Source organism: Aspergillus pseudonomiae (assembly GCF_009193645.1).
Source record: "Aspergillus pseudonomiae strain CBS 119388 unplaced genomic scaffold BDV37scaffold_8, whole genome shotgun sequence".
NCBI classification, from domain to species: Eukaryota; Fungi; Ascomycota; class Eurotiomycetes; order Eurotiales; family Aspergillaceae; genus Aspergillus; species Aspergillus pseudonomiae.
Window position 1 is genome coordinate 136,346 of NW_022476000.1, and position 23,434 is coordinate 159,779.

The 23,434-nt window shown below is 47.2% G+C and overlaps 4 protein-coding genes across 4 annotated transcripts; 3 read left to right on the plus strand and 1 right to left on the minus strand.

Moving 5' to 3' along the window:
- The first annotated feature begins 289 nt into the window (after positions 1 to 289).
- BDV37DRAFT_205812 (porphobilinogen deaminase) lies at positions 290 to 1,565 on the plus strand. The gene is made up of 2 exons (XM_032079919.1): positions 290 to 664; positions 727 to 1,565. Exons 1-2 carry the CDS (start codon positions 373 to 375, stop codon positions 1,461 to 1,463), a joined length of 1,029 nt encoding a protein of 342 aa, XP_031945285.1. The 5' UTR covers positions 290 to 372; the 3' UTR covers positions 1,464 to 1,565.
- A 1-nt stretch (position 1,566) lies between these two features.
- Positions 1,567 to 3,013, minus strand: BDV37DRAFT_205816 (IGBP1/TAP42 family protein). The gene is made up of 3 exons (XM_032079920.1): positions 2,761 to 3,013; positions 2,420 to 2,696; positions 1,567 to 2,367 (listed from the first exon to the last, which is right to left on the minus strand). Exons 1-3 carry the CDS (start codon positions 2,970 to 2,972, stop codon positions 1,789 to 1,791), a joined length of 1,068 nt encoding a protein of 355 aa, XP_031945286.1. The 5' UTR covers positions 2,973 to 3,013; the 3' UTR covers positions 1,567 to 1,788.
- Positions 3,014 to 3,584: 571 nt separating this feature from the next.
- On the plus strand, positions 3,585 to 8,987 carry BDV37DRAFT_279340 (putative RNA helicase/RNAse III; the record flags this gene model as incomplete). The annotated part of the gene is made up of 16 exons (XM_032086313.1): positions 3,585 to 3,805; positions 3,858 to 4,051; positions 4,116 to 4,219; positions 4,272 to 4,537; positions 4,610 to 4,717; positions 4,765 to 5,443; positions 5,494 to 5,552; positions 5,597 to 5,666; positions 5,724 to 5,792; positions 5,843 to 6,025; positions 6,089 to 7,156; positions 7,217 to 7,617; positions 7,668 to 8,181; positions 8,236 to 8,421; positions 8,486 to 8,638; positions 8,691 to 8,987. 16 exons carry the CDS (start codon positions 3,585 to 3,587, stop codon positions 8,985 to 8,987), a joined length of 4,572 nt encoding a protein of 1,523 aa, XP_031945287.1.
- Positions 8,988 to 9,323: 336 nt separating this feature from the next.
- BDV37DRAFT_205860 (dynein heavy chain) lies at positions 9,324 to 22,868 on the plus strand. The gene is made up of 3 exons (XM_032079921.1): positions 9,324 to 9,840; positions 9,905 to 22,218; positions 22,277 to 22,868. The coding sequence occupies exons 1-3, from the start codon at positions 9,561 to 9,563 to the stop codon at positions 22,721 to 22,723; spliced, it is 13,041 nt and encodes a 4,346-aa protein (XP_031945288.1). The 5' UTR covers positions 9,324 to 9,560; the 3' UTR covers positions 22,724 to 22,868.
- The last annotated feature ends 566 nt before the right edge of the window (positions 22,869 to 23,434 follow it).

Below are 23,434 nucleotides of genomic sequence, written 5' to 3' on the forward strand. Positions count from 1 at the left end.
AATATTACACAGATTCACAAGCAACTGTCAAGTCTTTCATCTCTAGTTCATTTGTGTTGTATCTTCCGTCTTATCTTTGTCCGTTTTCCGGTGATCTCGTGATCTTCCATATAAGATCAGTCGGAATTTATTCGGATTACCGATACAATACAGTCAATACAGTACTACTACCGCTTTTGTCCTTCCATTTCTGGCTCCAACCTTAGTTTTTCGGCAGCCTCCAGCCAGACGTTACGCCACTCCTCCTCCCATTGCATATTACTCTGTCGTTTAACCGACTCTCCTCAGAGGGATTATCATTTTACGAGCAGCTTCGCAGATTCTGTACTCTTGAGAGGACATAGTGCAATACTCTCGCTTTCAAGTGTCGCCATGGCCTCTACATCGAACCCCGCCTCTGGCGCCGCCAACCCCTCATCGCGGAAAACATTCACCGTTGGGACTCGCAAGTCTAAACTTGCCCTTTCGCAAACTGATCTGGTGGTCTCGGCACTTAAGGAGGTTTACCCTAACTATGAATTCAAAATACACTCGCAGGAAACTGCCGGCGATTTGAACACAACCATTGCTTTTCGAGAATTTACGACGAAGAACCTATGGACGGAGGAGTTAGAGCAACACTTAATGGCCGGCAATGTGGACTTAATTGTTCACTCATTAAAAGGTTTGCTATCCGCGTATCTTAATAACAATGTTGCAAGGGACGCTGATAGTGACTGTCCTCAGATGTACCAACTACCCTACCCCCCGCGTGTACACTGGGCCCTATGATGGAGCGTGAAGATTCCAGGGATGTCCTGGTCATCAAGAAAGGGCTACCGAACATGTCTTTATCCGATATGCCTGCAGGATCCGTCGTCGGCACCTCTTCCATCCGCCGTACTGCTCAATTGGCCTTGAAATACCCTCACCTAAAAGTTATTGATGTGCGCGGGAATATCGGTACACGACTCTCCAAACTAGATGCGGAAGATTCACCTTATACTTGCATTATCCTGGCAGCCGCCGGTTTACTTAGACTAGGTCTCGATGATCGCATCTCGCAGTACCTGGACTCGAAAAACGGCGGTATGCTTTATGCAGTCGGCCAGGGTGCGTTGGGCATCGAAATTCGAAAGGACGATCAGGTGATGCGTGATATGCTGAACAATATTGGTCATAATGAGACGACTTTTGCCAGCACCGCGGAGCGAAGTCTGCTACGAACCCTTGAAGGCGGCTGCAGTGCGCCACTTGGGGTTGAAACCGAATGGATTATATCCTCCGACGGTGCGAAGAAGCTCCGAATGAGGTCCATCGTTGTCAGCGTGGATGGTAAGGAAAGCGCTGAGGTCGAAATCGATGGAAATGTCGACTCCGTTCAAGCTGCTGAGGATTTTGGCGTGACTGTTGCCAAGGAATTAGTAGTCAAGGGAGCAGGGAAGATCCTCGAGGATATCCAGCGTAATAAGCAGGCGGCTTGATCATAACAATGTATAGATAGACATCCTGTGGCGGAGGGCTGGTCTTCTCCGTGATTCAGAAATTGTATCTAGACGGAAAATTGTACATAACTGAGAAAATCTCAGACGTGCCATTGAAAAGCAGCACTACATGGAAGCCTGTAGCCCTCCCATAAATACATAATCTGTAACTACGTTTCTTGAGTCTTGAGATGATAATGGCAGACAACGAAAGAATCCCAATGTCATAGATAGATCTTAACAAGCATCGCAAGACAGCGTAATTGGGGCCCCGAAATTATGATGTGAGAGGGAACTAAATGGGAAACAGAGGATTCAATCGATATTAACCTCTATTCAGGGTGTTTCCCGAGCCTCGTGGGTTGGCTTCTGTGAACTCATCCCAGGCTCTAGCTTTCATAGTTTCTTCATCAGCCCTATCCATATCGTCCTCATCAACTTCCTCTTGTACACCAGACTTCTCGCCACCTTCAATAATGCCGCCTCTTCTCTTCTCTTCTTCGAGATATTCGTCGATAGTCATCGTAGGTAAATTGTGACCAGATCGGAAAACACCTTGCTGGAGCTGTGTCCGCCGATCAAGTAGTGTAAATGGCTGCAATGGTTTCCCATCCTTACTCAATATCGGTCCAAACTTGCCTCCTTGTAACAGTTGGGAAATGGGAGGATCCAATCGTTCAGAGTATACCGAGTGTTGGGCGTCCTTCCGGCGCCTAGTGTCTTCGGGTGGGATTTGATCATGGGTAGGTGCCGCGTTGCGAATGGACGATAGCATAGACAGCTCTTGTGAAAGAAGGTCCAAGGATTGAAACGTCTGATGAGTATACAGTTTGATCTCTGCAATATAGAGCTGTCGAACATCTTCATCGTCGGTCTGGAGCCGGCTTTGATTATCCGAGAGGTACTTCAGATACGTCAGCAAAATTGCCAACTCGTCAAAGTGGAGTCTATCCAACCTGAAGCCTCTGTTTGAGCTCCTTTTCTTCCCTAAACCTATTTATCTTCACCTCTCTCCGGGCAGCGGCGTCATTGACAGGCGTCAGCGAAAAGGACGCCGGGTTCGCAGTATACCGTTCATAGAGCTTTTTATCCTTATCATTGAGTAATTCATAATCATCCAAGCGCGTGAGGTATCTTTCGTATTGCTCAAGTGCACGTCGAAGGCTAGACACGCGGTCTGAGTTGTACGATCTCTGTAGGAGCTCCGCAAGATGGTATGACACCGTGAGATACCTAGTGTGAACCGGAAGAAATTAGTCTGGGTCGGGATATAGAAACTATGAGTGGGTAAGATTACGGTAAATCCCCAGTTGCGATATCTTCCAGCGGCTCGTTCGAGCTGAATAACGATAGGACCGCAACGAGCCGTGCGCATTCCTCAAGCTTGGCTATTGTGGCATTGACATCATTGCGATATTGATCTGTGTTAGTATCGAAGCGACTTTCCAATGCTGACTTCTCTAATTTTGCAGCAGCAAAAATCGCGCGAAGGTTCTGGGGTTGTTCCATTGTCGGGGTTCGGGGTAGTATGCTTGTAAAGATCAAAGCCGCATAAAACAGAGCTCCGCGGAGAGGGGTAAAATAAAATTATAGAAATAGTTTAAGGTCAATTATGGGTCCGCTCCGCGCCATCGGAACCTCAGGCCCCACCAATTTAAACACACTTAATGTTGATGGGGTATAGGCAGACTTCGCAGGAGTATATACTATAAAGTCTCTTCAACAATCTATTGTAGACTTCCGTCTACCTTCTGACTCTGTTTATTATCGCTGAAAGGCTAACCAACAAAGGAACAAATACCAGCTAGGTTTACTTAACTACGAGAGATTTTTCAAAAATGACATGTTCTACATTATATAAATCCATGTGTTTACTAGACAGTCTTAGGCAGTGTAACATCATGACACCCATACTGCTACCTAGTTCCAGTATTTACTGTTTCCTCCACTTCACAGTGTGGTGTAAGCCTATTCACTTCGAAGGAAATTTTCTTTCACAACATCGTACCACTTATTCTGCCTTTCCTTTCAGTCACCAAGTACCAATCTGTACTATATTCCAATGCACACGTCCGTTTGATTCTCCTTGTATGATTTCTGAGCAATCTAGGCAAAGCCCAAATGCCATCATCAGAGGCACAGAGTCTAGCTGGCCATGTCAGTGGCCAAAGCCCCAGGATCCCCTCATGTATGAGTCTGCCTGAGGAAAAGACTATTTCTACAACCGAGCCAACGGAAGGAAAGGACAGCTCTTCAGAAGATCCAGGAGACAACGAACGAATACCCACTCAAAAGCTCGCTTATCAAAGGAAAAGACTCCAAAATGCCAAGTTCGAAGCTCTGTACGATCTCTGGCCCAGAGCTCTTTGCCACCCATAGCTGATTTATACTTAGGCTTTTTGAACGAGCTGATACTGTCCCCGGAAATAGTGCCAGACCCACGCTTGACTTGCCTGACGCTGAACTGTCTACAGCAAGCTTGGTAGCAAAACAAGATGCCGGGACTGGGATGCTTGACCCGAGAGAATATCAGGTAGAACTCTTTGAAAGGGCAAAGTCACAGAATACCATTGCTGTTCTCGATACCGGTACGTGCATCCTGGCCCAACTCAATAACTCTCATCAATTTCCTTTCGCCTAATTTTACTACAGGGTCTGGAAAGACCTTGATAGCCGTGCTTTTGCTAAAGCACATCATCCACAATGAGTTGATCGATCGCGCTAACGGAATGCCACATCGTATCTCGTTTTTCATTGTTCGTATACATGCAACGCCTCGCTGTTTTGGAGGCGCTAATTTGCAAATAGGTGGACAGCGTGACGCTTGCTTTCCAACAGGCGGCCGTCTTGCGCAACAATCTAGATCAGAATGTCGCACACTTTTTTGGCGCTATGGGCACCGACCTTTGGAGTAAACAGACCTGGGACCATCATTTTGAGAACAATATGGTGATAGTTTGTACCGCAGAGATATTGAATCAATGTCTACTCAACTCACACATTAGAATGGATCAAATTAACCTTCTCATCTTTGATGAAGCCCATCACACGAAGAAAGACCATCCTTACGCACGGTATGTATTTGGCAAAGCTGAGAAAAGAGAAAAACATACTTAGGCTGATGATAATGCCCTTATTCTTTACAGAATTATAAGAGAATCATATCTCCAAGCAGACCCGACAAAGCGTCCAAGAATCTTTGGAATGACAGCGTCGCCTATTGACACCAAGGGCGATATCATAGAATCAGCTATGTATGTCCTGCTGTATACAGTACAACGCCCTAACTTACATTCCATAGGAAACTGGAGGCTCTCTTAGACAGCAAGATTGCCACAACATCGAAACTTAGTCTATTAAGAGAAGTCGTCAGACGTCCGATAGAGGAATCTTGGGAATACGATACGCTCAATCCGCCGTTCGCGACCAAACTATATCAGATCTTGCAAGCCCGCTTTGGTGACATTAGCTCTTTGCAACCTGTGTTCAGATTTACGTTACAGGCTAGTTCTGAACTGGGACCATGTTGCGCAGATCGTGCATGGGCGCACGCCTTAGCAGACGATGTGTTACCGAAGCTTGAAGGAAACGTGAGAAAGCTAGCCCAATCTATATCACCACAGATTCCCGAGTGCGCTCTCAGGGAAATATCAAGGATACAGGAAGCTAGTGATATTATCAAGAATCATTCGTTGAATAGCCCCAACGGTCCGGGTGAACTGAGCCCTAAAGTACAACTTCTACGCCAAAAGCTTACCAAATACTTTGAGCATACAACGGAGACAAAATGTATCATCTTTACACAGAAGCGTTACACTGCCAAGATGTTATTCGACCTTTTCTCGACTTTAGAGATACCTCACCTACGGCCTGGTGTGCTGATTGGTGTCCGATCTGGTGATATAGTAGGAATGAACGTGTCGTTTCGCCAACAGTTTCTCGCTTTGGTGAAATTCAGGAGTGGGGAGATTAACTGCTTGGTAAGTAACACTAGCTCTCTGCGTCCGTTCACAGGTTTAACAAGTAAAAGTTTGCTACTTCAGTAGCCGAAGAAGGACTCGATATTCCTGACTGCAATCTTGTAGTTAGGTATGTATCACCACATTGTAGGTTCGCTTATGCTAACAGATTAGATTCGACTTATACAATACTCTTATACAGTATGTGCAAAGTCGTGGCCGCGCTAGACATTCAAGTTCGACGGTAAGACAAGAACCTGATCACTGATATGTCCAAAAACTCTGACTCCCATACACACAGTATGCAAGTATGATTGAAAGGTACAACACTGATCATAAAGCACGAGTGGTCGAGGTTCGGGAGGCTGAAGTAAGTGTAAAAAACTGATATACGGCTGATAGTTCTAACCCCAATATTAGAAACTTATGCAGAGTTTCTGTGAAACACTTCCAGAGGACCGAATACTTCACGGAATTGACAGCGCTCTAGACTCAATCCTCCAAGGTGAAGAAGAGAAGCGAACGTTTATGATCAAGGCTACAGGCGCGAAGCTGACTTACCACTCTGCCCTTGCTATTCTCGCACGCTATGCTAGCTCTCTGGTGAGCACCATCGTCCCGTACTGATACCGAAGAACTTTTAATTAAGATATCCGTGTTATCTAGCAATACGAAAAAGAGACATCAGCTCATGCTACATATGTGGTGCTTCCACAGAATAACAGTTTCGTTTGTGAAGTCATCTTACCGGAAAAGTCACCTGTTCGAGGGCTCACTGGAATTCCTGCATCGAAGAAATCCACTGCAAAGCAGTCCGCAGCCTTCGATACTTGTGTCTTGCTCCGAAAACACAAACTGCTCGATGATCACTTTAATTCAGTTTACCATAGGCGCTTGCCTGCCATGAGAAATGCGAGGCTTGCCATCACCTCTTCGCGTACAAACCAATACGGCATGGTATCGAAACCTTCGCTTTGGAAGAAACAACAGGGTAGCCTTCCTGAAAAGCTATACGCCACTGTTATATCATTTAAGCCTTCAGAGCCACTCAGACGCCGACACAGAAGCATAATCTTGTTCACTCGCGAGAGATTACCTGATCTTCCATCATTCACCATCTTCTTAGATGATGATATCGGGACCATAGTCGCTCTTGAATCTTTGGACGAAGTCCTACATATATCTAAGCAGGAATTGGAATATTTTTCAACCTTCACATTTCGTATTTTCCACGATGTGTTCCACAAGACCTACGAGGAAGAACCCGAGAAATTGCCATACTGGGTTGCTCCCGCAGGGACCACGAAGTCCAAGAAGGTCAGTGATCCAAAGACTCTGACGGATTGGGAACTGCTACTTCTTGTGCATCAAAACGAGGAGATACCTTTCACACTGCAAACATCTTCGGAGGCTTTGATAAATCGTTTTGTATTTGACCCGTGGGACGGAAGATATCGGTACTTCACCATGGCCATTGACAACACACTACACCCTTCGGATCCGCCACCACCCTTTCTCCTGCGCCGCAAGTTTATGGAGAACATCATGAGTTATACCTTAAGTGGTTCAAAAAATGCACGGGCAGGGTTCTTGTCAAGATGTAACTGGGAGCAACCAGTTTTAGAAGCCGAGCTGGTTCGCCTACGGAGAAACCTCCTGGACAAGATGACAGATATCGAAAAGGACGTCGAAACTAGATGTTTTATCTGCATAGAGCCACTGAGAATTTCCGCTGTCAGTTGAGCGCCTTTTATCGAATATAACCCAACAATCAGCTGCTGACTCGTTACTTAGATCCCCGAGGAAATTGCTGCTTCTTGCCTTGCCTTTCCGGCCATAATCAGCAGGCTGGATGCATATTTGATTGCCCTCGAAGGCTGCGAAGCCCTGAATTTATCCGTGAAGCCCGAATATGCGCTGGAGGCTTTTACGAAAGACTCCGATAACACGGAGGAGCATCGAGTGCAACAAATACATGTGCAGAGAGGGATGGGGAAAAACTATGAGCGCCTAGAGTTCTTAGGAGATTGTTTCCTAAAAATGGCAACATCAATTTCTCTTTTTGTGCAGAACCCGGATGACGACGAGTTCGATTTTCACGTAAACCGGATGTGCCTCATATGCAACAAAAACCTTTTCAACACCGCTCTAAAGCAGGAGTTATACCAGTATATCCGCAGTCGAGGCTTTTCAAGGTATGAAATTGTCTATACGCACCGAACCATAAGCTGACAGGAAGCCGTAGGCATACATGGTACCCAGACGGCTTAACCCTGCTTCATGGTAGAGACCACAGGAAGAAGATTTCGGCGGAGAGCAAACATGCACTTAGAGAAAAGACAGTTGCGGACGTTTGCGAAGCCTTGATCGGAGCATCATTGCTCTCAGGTGGGCTAGATAATCGGTTTGACATGGCTGTCAAAGCAGTCACTGCTGTTGTTGATAGTACCAACCATAAGGCCTTATGTTGGGCGGATTATGCTTCATCTTACATGTTGCCGAAGTATCAAACTCAGAGCCCAGACGGATATGAGCTGGATCTTGGCCGTAAGGTTGAGGAGAAACTGGGTTATCGTTTCAAATATCCTCGCCTTTTACATTCAGCTTTTACTCATCCATCATACCCTTCGGCGTGGGCTAAAGTACCATGCTATCAGAGACTCGAATTTCTGGGTGACTCTTTGTTGGATATGGTCTGTGTAGATGACTTATTCTACCGATTTCCGGACAAGGATCCACAATGGCTCACGGAGCATAAAGTAAGCGTACGGCTACTTTTGACTACCAAGCATTTATTGACTGCAATATCATAGATGGCGATGGTATCGAACAAATTCCTCGGGGCTTTAGCTGTTAAGCTAGGGCTCCATACCCATCTTAGGCACTTCAGTAACCCACTGCAATCACAAATTACTCACTATGCTGAGGAGATACAAGCCGCAGAGAACGAAAGTGAAGGTGCAGTGGATTATTGGTTGGTATCAAAGGATCCGCCCAAGGTAAGAAGATACTCCGGAGTGCTTTGCGAGACCGGTATAGTGCTCAACTAATCTTGATCATCAGTGCCTGCCGGACATGGTTGAAGCGTACCTAGGCGCTGCTTTTGTTGACTCGGGCTTCCAGTTCCGTGTGGTAGAGGATTTCTTCCAGCGTCATGTGAAGTCATATTTTCATGATATGACCATATACGACACCTTTGCTAACAAACACCCAACCGTGAGACTATTCCTACGATTGTTAATGTTTCGATATGGCTGATGAAAACTAGACGTTTTTGCAAAATCGACTGACAAATGAGTACGGCTGTACAAATTATTGTCTGAAAGCCGGGGAGATACCTGCTGTAGATGGAGGCACGGTGTGTGTCCTGGCTGCTGTCATTGTGCATGAAGTTGTCATTGCAGAAGGAACAGCGTCATCCGGCCGTTATGCCAAGGTGAAAGCGAGTGAGAAAGCCCTAACCGCCCTGGAAAACATGGCGCCATCTGAGTTTCGCGAGAAGTATCATTGTGACTGCCGAACAGCAAATGATTTGCAGCTCATGGATATTGGAACCGCGATTTAATTGGAAGGGTGGTGATGTGGGTAAGATCCAAAACAGTGAGCATGATTGATAATTCATGTAAGCATTTGGTCTTATAGATGGCCATCTCTTCTGAATATTTTACACATAATGGGACAGACGTCTCCGTGCTTTGCAACAAGAACTACTTGGGAGGCTGAACAAAGTAGTAGACTAGTTCTCAGGTTTAGATTGCCATGGGTTGCCTACCGTTAGACCAGATATTGACCGTATCTGCTAATCCCGATATGGACTAGCTCCCATTGCCCCTGAAGTAGACAGTAACACGCGCGTCCCACTGCGCCGAGTTCCTAAACCAAACTAATTTATTGATTAACACAGCGAGAAGACAGGTCCGAAATCGAGAACAGAGCATGAAATTTTGACTACTATTGCAGTAATCCCCCCTCTTTCACTTCTCCTCGAATCACCCGGACTCTGTCTTTCCGTTTGTTTCCAGGCATACCTTGCGTCCGGAGTATTGTCGCGACTTGTTTCTACCCGAAGCGACACCGTTTTCATTGCTTCGGATCCTCCATGATCACCGCGAGCTTATTCTCATAAGGTGTTGTAGCCATGGAAGTCGCCTCTGCCGGAATATCGAATGGCGTATCCGCACCAGCCCAGGCAACTTTTGTGGACTCAAGTGCCATAATCCAGTACTTGAGCGATGTGCTGCAGGTGACTTTGGGAGCTCTGAGAACTGAGCTAGAAAGGACTGGCAGCTTGCTATCGGAGGCTAAATATAATGAAACTGTGCAAAGATGTACGCGATTTGCTTCCGAATCCCAGGTCGCACTTTACGTGCAGAAAGACCTGGTAGGGTCTGAAGAGGCGGCTGGTGTAGATGAAGAAGGTATGGACTTGTATTAAACTGATTTTTTTATCTTTACTGCTAACGAATAGCTAACTCATCGTAGCTCTGTCAACGCACTATATTTATAACCTCTCCGCCGAAATCTCTTCCTCTTCCACGACGGTCGCAACAGTTGCCTTCATCAAACGGCCTGCCGCTATCGATCCGGCACTCCCTATATCTTCGCAGATCCAGGTGATGAACTTCCCTGGCCCGGCCTCTCTCAGTAACACACAAGCCCAGCAAAACACTTCTTTGTCTCCGTATGAGATTCTTCACCTTTTGGTACACCATGGGTTGAGCCCGTATTTCGAAGCCAACAGTCGCAACCAGGACACAGCTAGCGGTTCAAAGCCCAGGACAGATACGGAGGCGAAGACTGGCGTTCCAATGACCAAGAAGAAATTTGCAGAGCTGGAACTTGGGCTTTTACACTTGCAACAAAATGTTGAGATTCCGGCGCTCAGTTTGCCGCTCCATGAGGTCGTTCAAGCTGCTCTGACCGAGGCTGAAAAGCGAGGTGTCAAGCCTTCAGTGGAGTTGATCGATCCCACAATCCTCGAGAGCAGTACTTTTATCAATAGCATCCAGACCAATGTGAACACTTGGATCAAATCCATCCAGACAATTACCAAGATGTCCCGTGACGCTGATAGTGGATCGGCGGCTCAGGAGATCAATTTCTGGTTGTCCATGGAGACTGCACTTGAAGGAATCGAGAATCAACTACGCGGTGATGGCGTCTCGTTAACAATGGACATCCTTCGCCATGCGAAGCGATACCAGGCTACTCTTAGTTTTGTAGCCGACACTGGTCTGCGGGAGGCTGCCGATCTGGTCCAAAAGTACAACCAACTGATGCGGGACTTCCCACTAGATGAACTCCTCTCTGCTACGACTCTGCAGAAGGTGCAGGAATCCCTTAATCTGATTTTCAACCACCTTAACAAGAAGTTGAAGATCTGCCCCTACCCAATCAAACGAGCCCTTGCACTTGTTGAAGCTATATCCGGTGATCTTGACTCCCAGATCCATTCCTTGCTTCATGGCCGGACCATTTTGCATTTGGATTACCGCGAATTCCGCTCTCTGATGAAGACCTGTGGGGCAATCTGGCGGACATGGGACGAAAACCTGAAGGAGTTCACTAATGTCGCCCGTGAGTCTACGAGGCGCCGGAATGAAAAATTCATTCCCATCAAGATCGCCGCACGCCACGAGAAGACCCAGGAGCGCTTGAAATATATCAACACCTTCCGAGTGAATCACGAACAGCTTCAGAGGACGATCGTGAATGTTCTCGGCCCGAAGAGTTCCTCCACAGGAGAACCGGCTGCTGGAGCTAGCTCTGATGGCGCGGTGATTGTCGAAGAAATTGGTGATGTGGATGCAGTCGAAGAAGTTGCACAGGCTTACGCTGCTCTGAAAAATGTGGATGTACTAGATGTATCTGATGAGGGTACTCAACAATGGATACAGGAAGAGATTGCATATAATGAGCGCACATCCCGCGTGGAGAACTCAATCATTGCTCGTCTCAGGGACCGTCTTGCTACAGCAAAGAATGCCAATGAGATGTTTCGTGTCTTCTCAAAGTTCAATGCACTCCTTGTCCGTCCCAAGATCAGAGGTGCAATTGGAGAGTACCAGACGCAACTTATCGATAATGTGAAGCAGGACATCTCATCTTTACACGAACGGTTCAAGCAACAGTATGGCCACTCAGAGGCGCACGCAATGGCCCAGTTGCGTGATCTTCCTCCGGTATCTGGTGCTATTGTGTGGGCACGTCAGATTGAACGCCAACTCGATGCTTATATGCGTAAAGTCGAAGATGTGCTGGGTGAAGACTGGCATCTGCACTCTGAAGGCCAGAAGCTTCAAGCTGAGAGCAACCTCTTCCGGAAGAAGCTTGATACTCGACCGGTCTTTGAATCATGGTTACATGACGTGCAAAGACGCCACATCACGATATCTGGTCGCTTGTTCAATATAGTTCGCAACCGAGCTGCAGGAAACACACTGGAGCTCACGGTTAATTTCGATGCTCAAGTTATCGCTTTGTTCAAGGAAGTTAGAAACCTTATCTGGCTTAATTTCCAAGTACCTCATGCTGTTAGCAATATATCCAAAGAAGCCAAACGTGTATACCCCTTCGCTATCAGTCTGATGGAGAGCGTTCGTACCCTGCTGCAAACCAACCGTTCCATTGCGTCTATGACAGAGGTTGCAATCCTGCTGAACGGATACGTGAATGATGCACAAGGCATGATTGTGAAAGGTATCCCGCTTCGGTGGGAGTCGTTCGTTCACTCATATGAGCTCCATGTCAAGCAGTCAGCATTGGCCAATGGTGCTATTGAATCTACTATACCTAGCAGGGGGGAAAGCAAACATGTCCAGTTTGTTCGTGAATTTGCAGGATCAGCGTCTGTTCTCCAATCCAAGACCGCTGTCCTAGCTTCTATCAACGAGAATATTCAGAAGGCTATCCACGAACTAAAAACTTGTCCTTATGATGCCTCGGCATTCAAGCAGCGTCTGGACGCTATCCAAGTCGCCGTAGATAAGCTGAACTTGGAGAACTATGTAAACCTTGGATACTGGGTCGCGAATCTGAACCAAAAGATCGAGGCCATTCTACGCGACCGCCTCCACCGTGCTATACGTGAATGGATAAGTTCCTTCCAGGAAGCAAAGAATGGAGAGCACAGTTCCCAACTACTGAACGGAAGTCAGCAGCTTGTTACAGGTGAAGGAGAAGCCTTGGCTTACAATATTGAGTTCACTGAGCTCGTCCATGAGATTTCTATGCGGAATCAAGTCCTTCACCTTGACCCTCCTTTGCAATTCGCCCGTGCGAGCTGGTTCTCGCAATTTGACAATTGGCTGGGCGTTGTTTGTAACCTCGAGAAGATTAAATCATCCCGCTATCAAATCTCGATCGACGTGCAGAAGGTTCAGTTGTCTGAATCTTGCTTTGCGAATCTCCCACAGCATTGTACCGATGAGCTCAACCAAGTTTACAATGCTATCGAGGCTAGACTGAAGGAAGTATCGGATTACGTTGATAAATGGCTGCAATTCCAATCACTCTGGGATCTACGGTCAGAACAAGTGTATGATATCCTCGGGGATGACTTGTCCCAATGGCTTCAGTTGCTTCAAGAAATTAGGAAAAGCCGAGCTACCTTCGACACTTCAGAAGTAAGCAGATCGTTCGGCAATATCAAGATAGACTACGAGCAGGTTCAGACAAGAGTTAATGCCAAGTACGACCAATGGCAACACGAGATTCTGTTGAGGTTCGGGTCCAAGCTGGGTGGACGAATGAGGGAAGTACATTCTGAGATTGCCTCTGCACGGCGTGACCTGGAAGGACAGACTCTGGAAGCTGCTTCAACCGCACATGCGGTCTCATTCATTACTATAGTGCAACAGTGCAAGCGTAAGGCAAAGGTATGGGAGCCTGAAGTTGATCTTTTCCGTCAAGGCCAGGCTACACTCGCACGCCAACGTTATCAATTCCCCAGCGACTGGCTTCACGTGGAAAATGTCGATGGCGAGTGGGCAGCATTAAACGAACTACTTGCACGTAAGAGCAAAATCGTCCAGGACCAAACAGAGGGGCTGCGTGCGAAAATTGTTGCCGAGGACAAAGTTATTGGTGACAAGATCACCGAAGTCATCGCCCAGTGGAATGATGAAAAGCCTGTGTCTGGCACCATTCCGCCTGACGAAGCCTCTCGCACCTTGAGTTCATTCCAATCGCGTCTCGAGGGTCTCCAATCTGAGTATGAAATGGTATCCAAAGCAAAAGAGGCTCTTGATCTCCCAGCAGGTATTGAGTCTGCTTTGCCGGCAATTCTCGAGGAAGTTCAAGATTTTATGTCTGTCTGGGCTGCCTTATCAACCATTTGGAAGAGTCTGAACGACCTTAGGGACATGCTCTGGACAAGCGTGCAGCCAAGAAAACTCCGTCAGTCCATCGATGGTTTAATAAAGATGACAAAGGAGATGCCTAGCCGGATGCGCCAGTATGCCGCTTTTGAGCATATTCAGAATGTTCTCAGACAGCTCCTGAAAGTCAACCCCTTGCTTTCTGATATGAAATCTGAAGCTGTTCGGGAAAGGCACTGGCACAAAATCTACAAATCGCTTAAACCTGGACAGAGGTTTTCTCTTGTCTCTTTGACCCTCGGTGATGTGTGGGATCTACAACTTACTGCTAGTGAGTCAGTAATCCGTAATATCATCGCTCAAGCCCAAGGTGAAATGGCACTGGAGGAGTTCTTAAAGTCTGTCCGAGAGACGTGGCAAAATTACTCCCTTGATCTTGTCAATTATCAGAACAAGTGTCGCCTAATCCGTGGTTTCGACGATCTATTTGCGAAGTGTAGCGAGAACTTAAATTCTTTACAAGCGATGAGACATTCACCATACTTCAAAGAGTTCGAGGAGGAAGCTACTTCCTGGGAAGACAAGCTGAACCGTGTCCATGTCTTGTTTGACGTGTGGATTGACGTCCAGAGACAATGGGTGTACCTTGAAGGTGTCTTCACTGGTAATGCGGACATCAAGCATCTTCTTCCCCTGGAATCAAGCCGCTTCCAGAACATTAACTCGGAGTTCTTCGCTGTAATGAAGAAGGTCTACAAGTCACCCTTTGTGCTTGATGTACTTGCCATCAACGGTGTACAGAAGTCACTAGAGAGATTGGCTGAGCTGCTAAACAAGATCCAGAAGGCATTGGGCGAATACCTAGAACGAGAGCGTGTCTCGTTCCCCCGTTTTTACTTCGTTGGAGACGAGGACCTTCTCGAAATTATCGGCAACAGCAATGACATCTTCCGTGTGGCGAAGCACTTCAAGAAAATGTTTGCTGGTTTGTCAGGAGTCCTCATGGATGACGATAATAATATTGTTGGTTTCACTTCCAAGGAGGGCGAAGAAGTTCGACTGAAGAAAGAAATCAATCTTGTGAAAACACCTAGAATTAATGACTGGCTTACTGCCATTGAAACCAACATGAAATTAACGCTGGCGGAGTTGCTTGCTGAGGCAGTTGAGCAGTTTGAACCATTGTACCATGCTACTGAGGTTGATCAGAGTGCTTTCAACGACTTCCTTGCCAACTATCCCGCCCAGATTGTCGTTCTTGCAAGTCAAGCGGTTTGGACTAATGCTGTACAGAAGTCCTTGGAGGACGGCGGAACAACTCTGCCGGCACTATATGATTCCCAAGTTAGAGTGCTTGAACTACTGGCTGCCACTGTTCTTGGTGACCTAGACGCAATCAGCAGAAAGAAATGCGAGCATTTGATCACCGAGTTTGTCCATCAGCGAGACGTTATCTCAAAGCTCATCAAATCCAATGCTACTACCCCGGTGCATTATCTCTGGTTGCTCCAGATGCGCTATGTTTATCAACCTGAGGGTGACTTCCTCCAGCGTCTCTACGTTCATATGGCGAATGCGAAATTGAATTACGGATTTGAGTATCTCGGAGTTCCTGAACGTCTCGTCCGTACACCTCTTACTGACCGGTGTTTCTTGACGCTCACACAAGCTTTATGTCAAAGATTGGGCGGTTCGCCTTATGGGCCAGCCGGTACCGGAAAGACCGAATCAGTTAAAGCGTTGGGTCTTCAACTTGGTCGTTTCACTCTTGTATTCTGCTGTGACGATACCTTTGACTTCCAGGCTATGGGCCGAATCTTCCTTGGTATATGTCAAGTTGGTGCTTGGGGCTGTTTTGACGAATTTAACCGTCTGGAAGAACGAATCCTTTCAGCTGTCTCCCAGCAGATCCAGAATATCCAAATCGGTCTTAAGAACGGCGAAACTGATGAAAAGGCACAAATCGAGCTTGTTGGTAGACAACTATCAGTCAACCCCAATACAGGAATTTTCATCACAATGAATCCGGGTTATGCAGGACGTTCCAACTTGCCTGATAACCTGAAGAAACTGTTCAGAAGTGTTGCGATGTCCAAGCCTGACAAAGAGCTAATTGCGGAGGTTATGCTTTTCTCGCAGGGGTTCAAGCAGGCAAAACGTTTGTCAACACAGACCGTGCCTTTCTTCGACCGCTGCTCCACACAACTCTCAAAGCAAGCTCATTACGATTTCGGCTTGCGTGCTCTAAAGAGTGTTTTGGTTAGTTCGGGCGGTCTCAAGCGTGCTCGTATCGCCAATAATGACGGCGAGCTGGGTCCTGATGAAATTATCGAGCCCCAAATCATCGTCCAAAGTCTTCGGGAAACCATCGCCCCCAAGTTGGTACGAGAAGATGTTGACACGATGCTAAATATTCAATCTGATGTCTTCGCTGGAGTCGAGTACGTGCCTGCAAACTATGAAAAGCTTACAGCGGCTATTCGTGAGATTGCCCAAGAACTGCACTACGTTGACAGTGAGATGTGGATCATGAAGGCGCTCCAACTCTACCAAATCCAGAGCATTCATCATGGTGTTATGATGGTTGGTAAATCTGGCTCTGGTAAATCTGCCGCATGGAAGATCCTCCTCCAGGCCTTGCAAAGAATTGAAGGCGTGGAAGGTGTCTCCCATATCATTGATTCAAAAGTCATGTCTAAGGAGGCGCTTTATGGTAATCTTGACAGCACCACGCGCGAGTGGACTGATGGATTGTTCACAGGCATCTTGAGGAAGATAGTCGACAACCTTCGAGGTGAAGATACGAAACGACATTGGATCGTGTTCGATGGTGATGTTGACCCCGAATGGGTGGAGAACCTTAACAGTGTTCTTGATGACAACAAACTTTTGACCCTTCCTAACGGAGAGCGTCTGAACCTACCTCCAAATGTACGCATCATGTTTGAAGTCGAGACACTTAAATACGCAACCCTGGCAACAGTTAGTCGTTGCGGTATGGTATGGTTCAATGACGATACCGTCACCCCTTCAATGATGATTTCCAATTACGTGGAGTCACTCAGAACAAGAACGTTCGAGGACTTGGATGACGACAGCGCCCCTGCAGGCCAAGCTGCTATCAAAACTCAGGATGCGCAGGATATGGTTTCCAACGTCCTCAAGCACGTCATGCAGAGCAGCGACATCGTTATGAAATCTCTTGAGGAGGCTAAAAAGTACAACCATATCATGGAATTCACCGACATTCGTGCCCTCAATACCTTGTTCAGTCTCTTGAACAAGGCTTGCAGGAACGTTCTAGAGTACAATATCCAGCATGTTGATTTCCCGCTTGACTCTGAGCAGATAGAATCCTACATCTCTAAGAAGGTGCTCCTTGCGCTTGTATGGTCATTCACGGGTGACTGTCCACTGGTCGATCGCCAGGCATTCGGGCAATTTGTATCCGCGCTGTCTACAACCGACCTGCCACTTGACGGTTCATCGTCTCTCATCGACTTTGACGTTACATTGCCGACGGCTGAGTGGTCTAGCTGGCAATCACAAGTCCCTACCATCGAAATCAATACCCATTCCATCACGCAGACTGATGTAGTGATCCCGACAGTCGACACCGTTCGTCATGAAGATGTCCTCTATTCCTGGCTTGCGGAGCATAAGCCATTATTGCTTTGCGGTCCCCCAGGTTCTGGTAAAACCATGACATTGTTTGCAGCTCTTCGTAAACTTCCCAACATGGAGGTTGTCGGTCTTAACTTTTCCAGCGCTACAACCCCTGACCTTTTGATCAAGACGTTTGAGCAATATTGTGAGTACAGGAAGACGCTTAATGGCGTTATCATGTCTCCGAACCAAATCGGTCGCTGGTTAGTCATTTTCTGCGATGAAATCAACCTTCCAGCCCCTGATCGGTACGGAACCCAGCGCGCCATTACATTCTTGCGTCAGCTTGTTGAACAGAATGGTTTCTGGAGAACATCGGACAAAACATGGGTTACCTTGGATCGGATTCAGTTCGTCGGGGCATGTAACCCTCCAACTGATGCTGGCCGTACACCGCTAGCGGAAAGATTTTTGCGTCATTCTCCATTGATTATGGTTGACTATCCTGGAGAAATTTCACTCACGCAGATCTATGGCACGTTCAATTCCGCGGTTCTGAAAATCCTTCCCCTATTGCGCGGCTACTCTGAGTCTCTTACAAAAGCCATGGTGCAGTTCTACCTGGAGTCTCAAAGTAGATTTACTGCTAAGATCCAGCCACACTACGTGTACTCGCCTCGTGAACTTACTCGATGGGTTCGTGGTGTGTATGAAGCTATCAAACCTCTCGAGAGTCTTTCGATAGAAGGGTTGGTTCGGATTTGGGCGCACGAGGCTTTGCGTCTTTTCCAGGATCGACTTGTTACTGAGGAAGAGAGAAATTGGACCTCTGATGCAATCAGGCGCATTGCACTTGATAATTTCCCCACCATCGATGAGGAACAAGCGCTAAAGGGTCCGATCCTATTCTCTAACTGGCTCTCCAAGAATTACGTGCCTGTGGAGCAGGAGCGATTGCGTGACTTCGTGAAAGCACGGCTGAAGACATTTTGTGAGGAAGAAGTCGATGTTCCCCTTGTATTGTTCAATGATGTCCTGGAACATGCATTACGCATTGATCGTGTCTTCCGCCAGCCTCAAGGTCATCTCATTCTCATCGGTGTCAGCGGAAGTGGTAAAACCACTCTATCTCGTTTTGTTGCATGGATGAATGGATTGAAGGTGTTCCAGATCAAGGTTCACGGAAAGTACTCTTCCGAAGATTTTGATGACGATCTGAGAATCGTCCTCCGCAGGGCCGGTTGTAAAGGCGAGAAGATTTGCTTTATCATGGATGAATCGAACGTTCTTGACTCTGGTTTCCTCGAGCGCATGAATACCCTCTTAGCCAACGCGGAGGTGCCCGGTCTATTTGAAGGAGATGAGTTTTCATCTCTGATGACAGCATGTAAAGAGGGCGCACAGCGTCAGGGTCTGCTCCTTGACACACAAGAAGAGCTCTACAAGTGGTTCACACAGCAAATTGTCAAGAACTTGCATGTGGTCTTCACCATGAACCCTCCTGAAGAAGGATTATCGTCCAAGGCCGCTACAAGTCCTGCCCTGTTCAACAGATGCGTGCTCAACTGGATGGGCGACTGGTCGGACCAGGCACTCTTCCAGGTCGGTTCGGAACTGACACAGTCTGTCGATCTCGACAAACCCAATTTCATTGCACCTGATAGCATACCTGTGGCTTACAGAGACTTGAGTCTTCCCGCATCTCACAGGGATGCTATTGTCAACGCCATGGTCTATATACATCACTCTCTGCAACGATTCAACCAGCGCCTGCAAAAGCAACAAGGCAAGACCACATATCTCACACCTCGCCATTATCTTGACTTTGTCGCTCACTATGTGAAACTCTTCAACGAGAAACGTGAGGACCTAGAGGAGCAGCAACGACACTTGAATGTCGGTCTTGAGAAACTGAGAGATACTGTCGATAAAGTCAGTGATCTTCGCGCCAGTCTTGCACAGAAGAAGACACAGTTGGAACAGAAAGACAAAGAAGCGAATGAGAAACTGCAGCGCATGGTGGCTGACCAACAGGAAGCGGAACGACGCAAAGCGGCATCTCTTGAGGTACAGGCAGCCCTAGAGAAGCAGGAACAAGAGGTGGCCAGCCGCAAGGAAGTCGTACTCAATGATCTTGCTCGCGCCGAACCTGCTGTGTTGGAAGCAAAGAAGAGCGTGAGCAATATCAAGCGTCAGCATCTTACCGAAGTCCGTTCCATGGGCAACCCCCCAGCTAGTGTCCGTCTTGCTCTAGATGCTGTGTGTACCCTACTTGGTCACAGGGTCGACAGCTGGAAGACCATTCAAGGCATTGTCCGAAGAGATGATTTCATTGCCAGCATTGTCAATTACAATAACGAAGAACAGATGACGAGGAACCTTCGAGTTCGGATGCAGAATGATTTCCTTTCTAATGAGGATTTCACTTACGAAAGGGTTAACAGAGCCAGTAAGGCTTGTGGTCCCCTAGTGCAATGGGTTGAAGCTCAGGTCAATTATTCCGAGATTTTGGACCGCGTCGGGCCTTTGCGTGAAGAGGTGGGCAAACTGGAAGAGAAGGCCTTGAATACCAAAGCCGAAGCGCAGGCCATTGAGAATACTATCCAGGATCTCGAAAGCAGTATTGCCACATACAAAGCGGAATACGCCGCACTCATTAGTGAAACCCAGGCTATTAAGACGGAGATGTCCAGAGTGCAGTTTAAAGTTGACAGGAGCGTTCGTTTGCTCGACAGCCTGGCGTCTGAACGCACCAGATGGGAGGAAGGAAGCAGATCTTTTGAAACACAAATCAACACTCTCGTTGGTGATGTTCTCATTGCTGCAGCCTTCCTCGCCTATGCAGGATTCTACGATCAGCAATTCCGGAAGGCTATGATTGATGACTGGGTTAACCAACTTGTGCAATCCGGAATCAGCTTCAAGCCTCACAACCCGATCACCGAGTACCTCTCGAATGCTGATGAGCGCTTAACTTGGCAAGACCACTCACTTCCTGTTGATGATCTGTGCACTGAGAACGCTATTGTCCTGAAGCGGTACAACAGATACCCTCTGATCATCGATCCTTCTGGTCGTGTTACCGAATTCTTGCAGAAGGAAAGCACGGAGAGGAAGCTCACGGTTACCAGCTTCTTGGACGATTCATTTGTCAAACAATTAGAGAGTGCCCTTCGTTTCGGAAACCCTATTCTCATCCAAGATGCCGAGTATCTGGACCCAATCCTCAACCATGTTCTTAACAAGGAATATCAGAAGACTGGAGGTCGTGTCCTCATACAGCTCGGCAAACAGGAGATTGACTTCTCACCTTCATTCAAGCTTTTCCTGTCAACAAGAGATCCGTCTGCTACTTTCCCGCCAGACGTCTGCAGTCGGACAACCTTTGTCAATTTCACAGTCACTCAAAGCAGTTTGCAGACCCAATCTCTGAATGAAGTCTTGAAGTTTGAACGGCCTGATGTTGACGCGCGACGAACCGACCTAGTCAAACTGCAAGGAGAGTTCAAGATTCACCTTCGGCAGCTTGAGAAGAGACTCTTGCAGGCTTTGAACGAGTCCCGTGGTAACATACTGGACGATGACAATGTTATCGAGACTCTCGAGACCCTGAAGAATGAGGCAGCAGAGATCTCGAAGAAGATGGTGGAGACTGAGGGTGTAATGACCGAAGTGGAAAATATCACGCACAATTACAGCATTATCGCCCGCTCTTGTAGCGCCGTGTTTGCTGTATTAGAACAACTACATCATGTCAACCACTTCTATCAATTTTCTCTTCAGTTCTTTGTTGATATTTTCCACTCTGTCCTTTATCACAACAAACGTCTCGCTCAGGAGAAGGACCATACCGCCCGAGTCCAGATCATTCTCCGGGATCTGTTCATCACAACCTACCAGCGAACTTCCCTGGGACTCGCCCAGAAGGATCGTATCACACTGGCTATGCTCCTAGCACAAGCCGCGCCATACCCCATGGAGAAAGACATTATCGACATCATCCTCGATGAATCAACAGAGGGCGCGGATCTATCAACAACTCCTGAGCTCAAAGATCCAGTGATGAGCAGGATTTCCAACATGACGATCTTCAAATCGAGGTTCTCAGAGGTACCCACAGAACAATGGGACCAATTCTTCAGCGAAGAGCTCGCAGAGAATTTTGTCCCGGCTGTCTGGGAAGAGAATACCGAGCCTATCAACCGGCTACTCCGATCATTGTTACTTGTAAAGCTGTGTAGGATGGATAGGTTTGTGCCGACTGCCGAGCGCTTCGTTGAGACCGTCTTTGGCCGTGAATTGTTCGAAGGAAGTACCGACTTGAAGGATATCGTTGATCAAGTGACCGCAACTACTCCAATCTCTCTTAGCTCCAGTCCAGGTTTCGACGCTAGTTACAAGGTCGATGCTCTGGTTGAGCGCATGCAGGCGACTTGTGCAAACATAGCAATGGGTTCTGATGAAGGCCTGAAGAGCGCCGATAAGGCAATCAGCAATGCCGCTACTGCAGGAACCTGGGTTTTGATCAAGAACGTACACCTGGCACCCTCATGGCTGCAGAGCCTTGAGAAGCGGCTTGACTCCCTCAAACCCCACAAGGACTTTAGGCTTTTCCTTTCGATGGAGTCCAGCCCTAAGATCCCTGTCAACCTCATCCGTGCCTCACGCGTACTCATGTACGAGCAGCCCGCCGGTGTACGTGCAAATATGAAGGACTCGTTGTCTTCATTGTCCATAAGGGCTGGCAAACCTCCAGTCGAGAAGGCACGTGTCTATCTTCTGCTTTGCTTCCTGCACGCTGTTGTTCAGGAGAGACTTCGTTATGCTCCTAACCTTGGTTGGAAGGGCTTCTGGGAGTTTAATGATAGCGACGTAAGTTGTTCCTCATGCATATCATCAAAACAAAGCTAACGTTACTTGTGCGTTCTAGTATGAATGCTGCGCCTTTATCATCGATCACTGGGTCGACAGCGTTGCCCAGGAGCGATCCAACGTCGCACCTCAGAAACTCCCATGGGACATGATGCGCACCCTTGTGACCGAGACATACGGCGGAAAAGTCGATGACATTGGCGATTTCCAGCAACTGGAAAGCTTGGTCAACAGCTTCTTCACCCCAGTGGCGTTTGAGGATGATTACAAACTGGTGTCCGGCGTCGAGAATGACGAATGTTTGACCCTCCCCAGCACAACTGGTATCCGGGACTTTGTTGAGTGGGTCAACCGACTCCCTGAGAGAGAACCACCCACGTATCTCGGCTTGCCAGCTAACGCTGAGAAACTGTTGCTTGTTGGACACGGTAACAAGGTAATTTCGGACTTGTCCAGGGTGACTACTTTGTTGGATGAAGGGGAGCAATTAATGGTCGATGCTTGAATAGAGAGTTTGTAAGCTCAAGGACTGCTAATTTCTAATCTATTCTGTCTTCTTTCTCTTTCCTTTCATTTCTTGTTGTCTACTTCTATGTCATAGGATATACTCAGCGCCGCAGGCGGATACTTTCTTGTCAATCTTGGGATAATGTATTCTGTTTCTCTTCAACGTTTTACATCCATCTGCCATTCATGCGTTGCTCTCTGTATCCATCTCCCCTGTTTTCTTGACTGTTTAGACTGTACTTTAATTGAAACCAATAGACTATTCATTCATGAATAATAATCCTGGGTCAACGCCTAGGAACGAGGCCAAAGGGCAGTCCTGTACAATCACCGAGAAACACCGATCGAGTATTAACATCTGAGTCCGTAAGCTGTAAGCTTAGAACCCATACAAGGTATTCCCAAGCTGTACTCAATGAATCAGTTCCCTATGTCTATTCTGTAATACTGAGAATGAGGAAACACTTACTCTGTTCAAAGCATAAATAACCTTTTAGATACACACTATATTAGCATCCGCACTTCACGAGCTTGATAACGTCCACCAAGAACTCACATCGCGGGTAGTCACCACCTATATTTTACGGGAAACAAATAGTTAGCTTATGTGGTATGACTTTAATTCCTTTATCTTCTCTCTCTTTTCCTTTTGTGGGTGTTGTACGCATCGAGAGAAAGGAAGGGGGGGAGAGAATCATTACCTTCCTCT

Coding starts and splice junctions, on each gene's coding strand:
- BDV37DRAFT_205812 (XM_032079919.1), top strand. CDS start 373: ATGGCCTCTACATCGAACCCCGCCTCTGGCGCCGCCAACCCCTCATCG. Junction 665..726: donor AATTGTTCACTCATTAAAAG/GTTTGCTATCCG, acceptor GACTGTCCTCAG/ATGTACCAACTACCCTACCC.
- BDV37DRAFT_205816 (XM_032079920.1), bottom strand. CDS start 2,972: ATGGAACAACCCCAGAACCTTCGCGCGATTTTTGCTGCTGCAAAATTA. Junction 2,697..2,760: donor ATCGCAACTGGGGATTTACC/GTAATCTTACCC, acceptor GGTTCACACTAG/GTATCTCACGGTGTCATACC. Junction 2,368..2,419: donor AGCTCAAACAGAGGCTTCAG/GTTGGATAGACT, acceptor ACGTATCTGAAG/TACCTCTCGGATAATCAAAG.
- BDV37DRAFT_205860 (XM_032079921.1), top strand. CDS start 9,561: ATGGAAGTCGCCTCTGCCGGAATATCGAATGGCGTATCCGCACCAGCC. Junction 9,841..9,904: donor GGCTGGTGTAGATGAAGAAG/GTATGGACTTGT, acceptor AACTCATCGTAG/CTCTGTCAACGCACTATATT. Junction 22,219..22,276: donor GGGAGTTTAATGATAGCGAC/GTAAGTTGTTCC, acceptor TGTGCGTTCTAG/TATGAATGCTGCGCCTTTAT.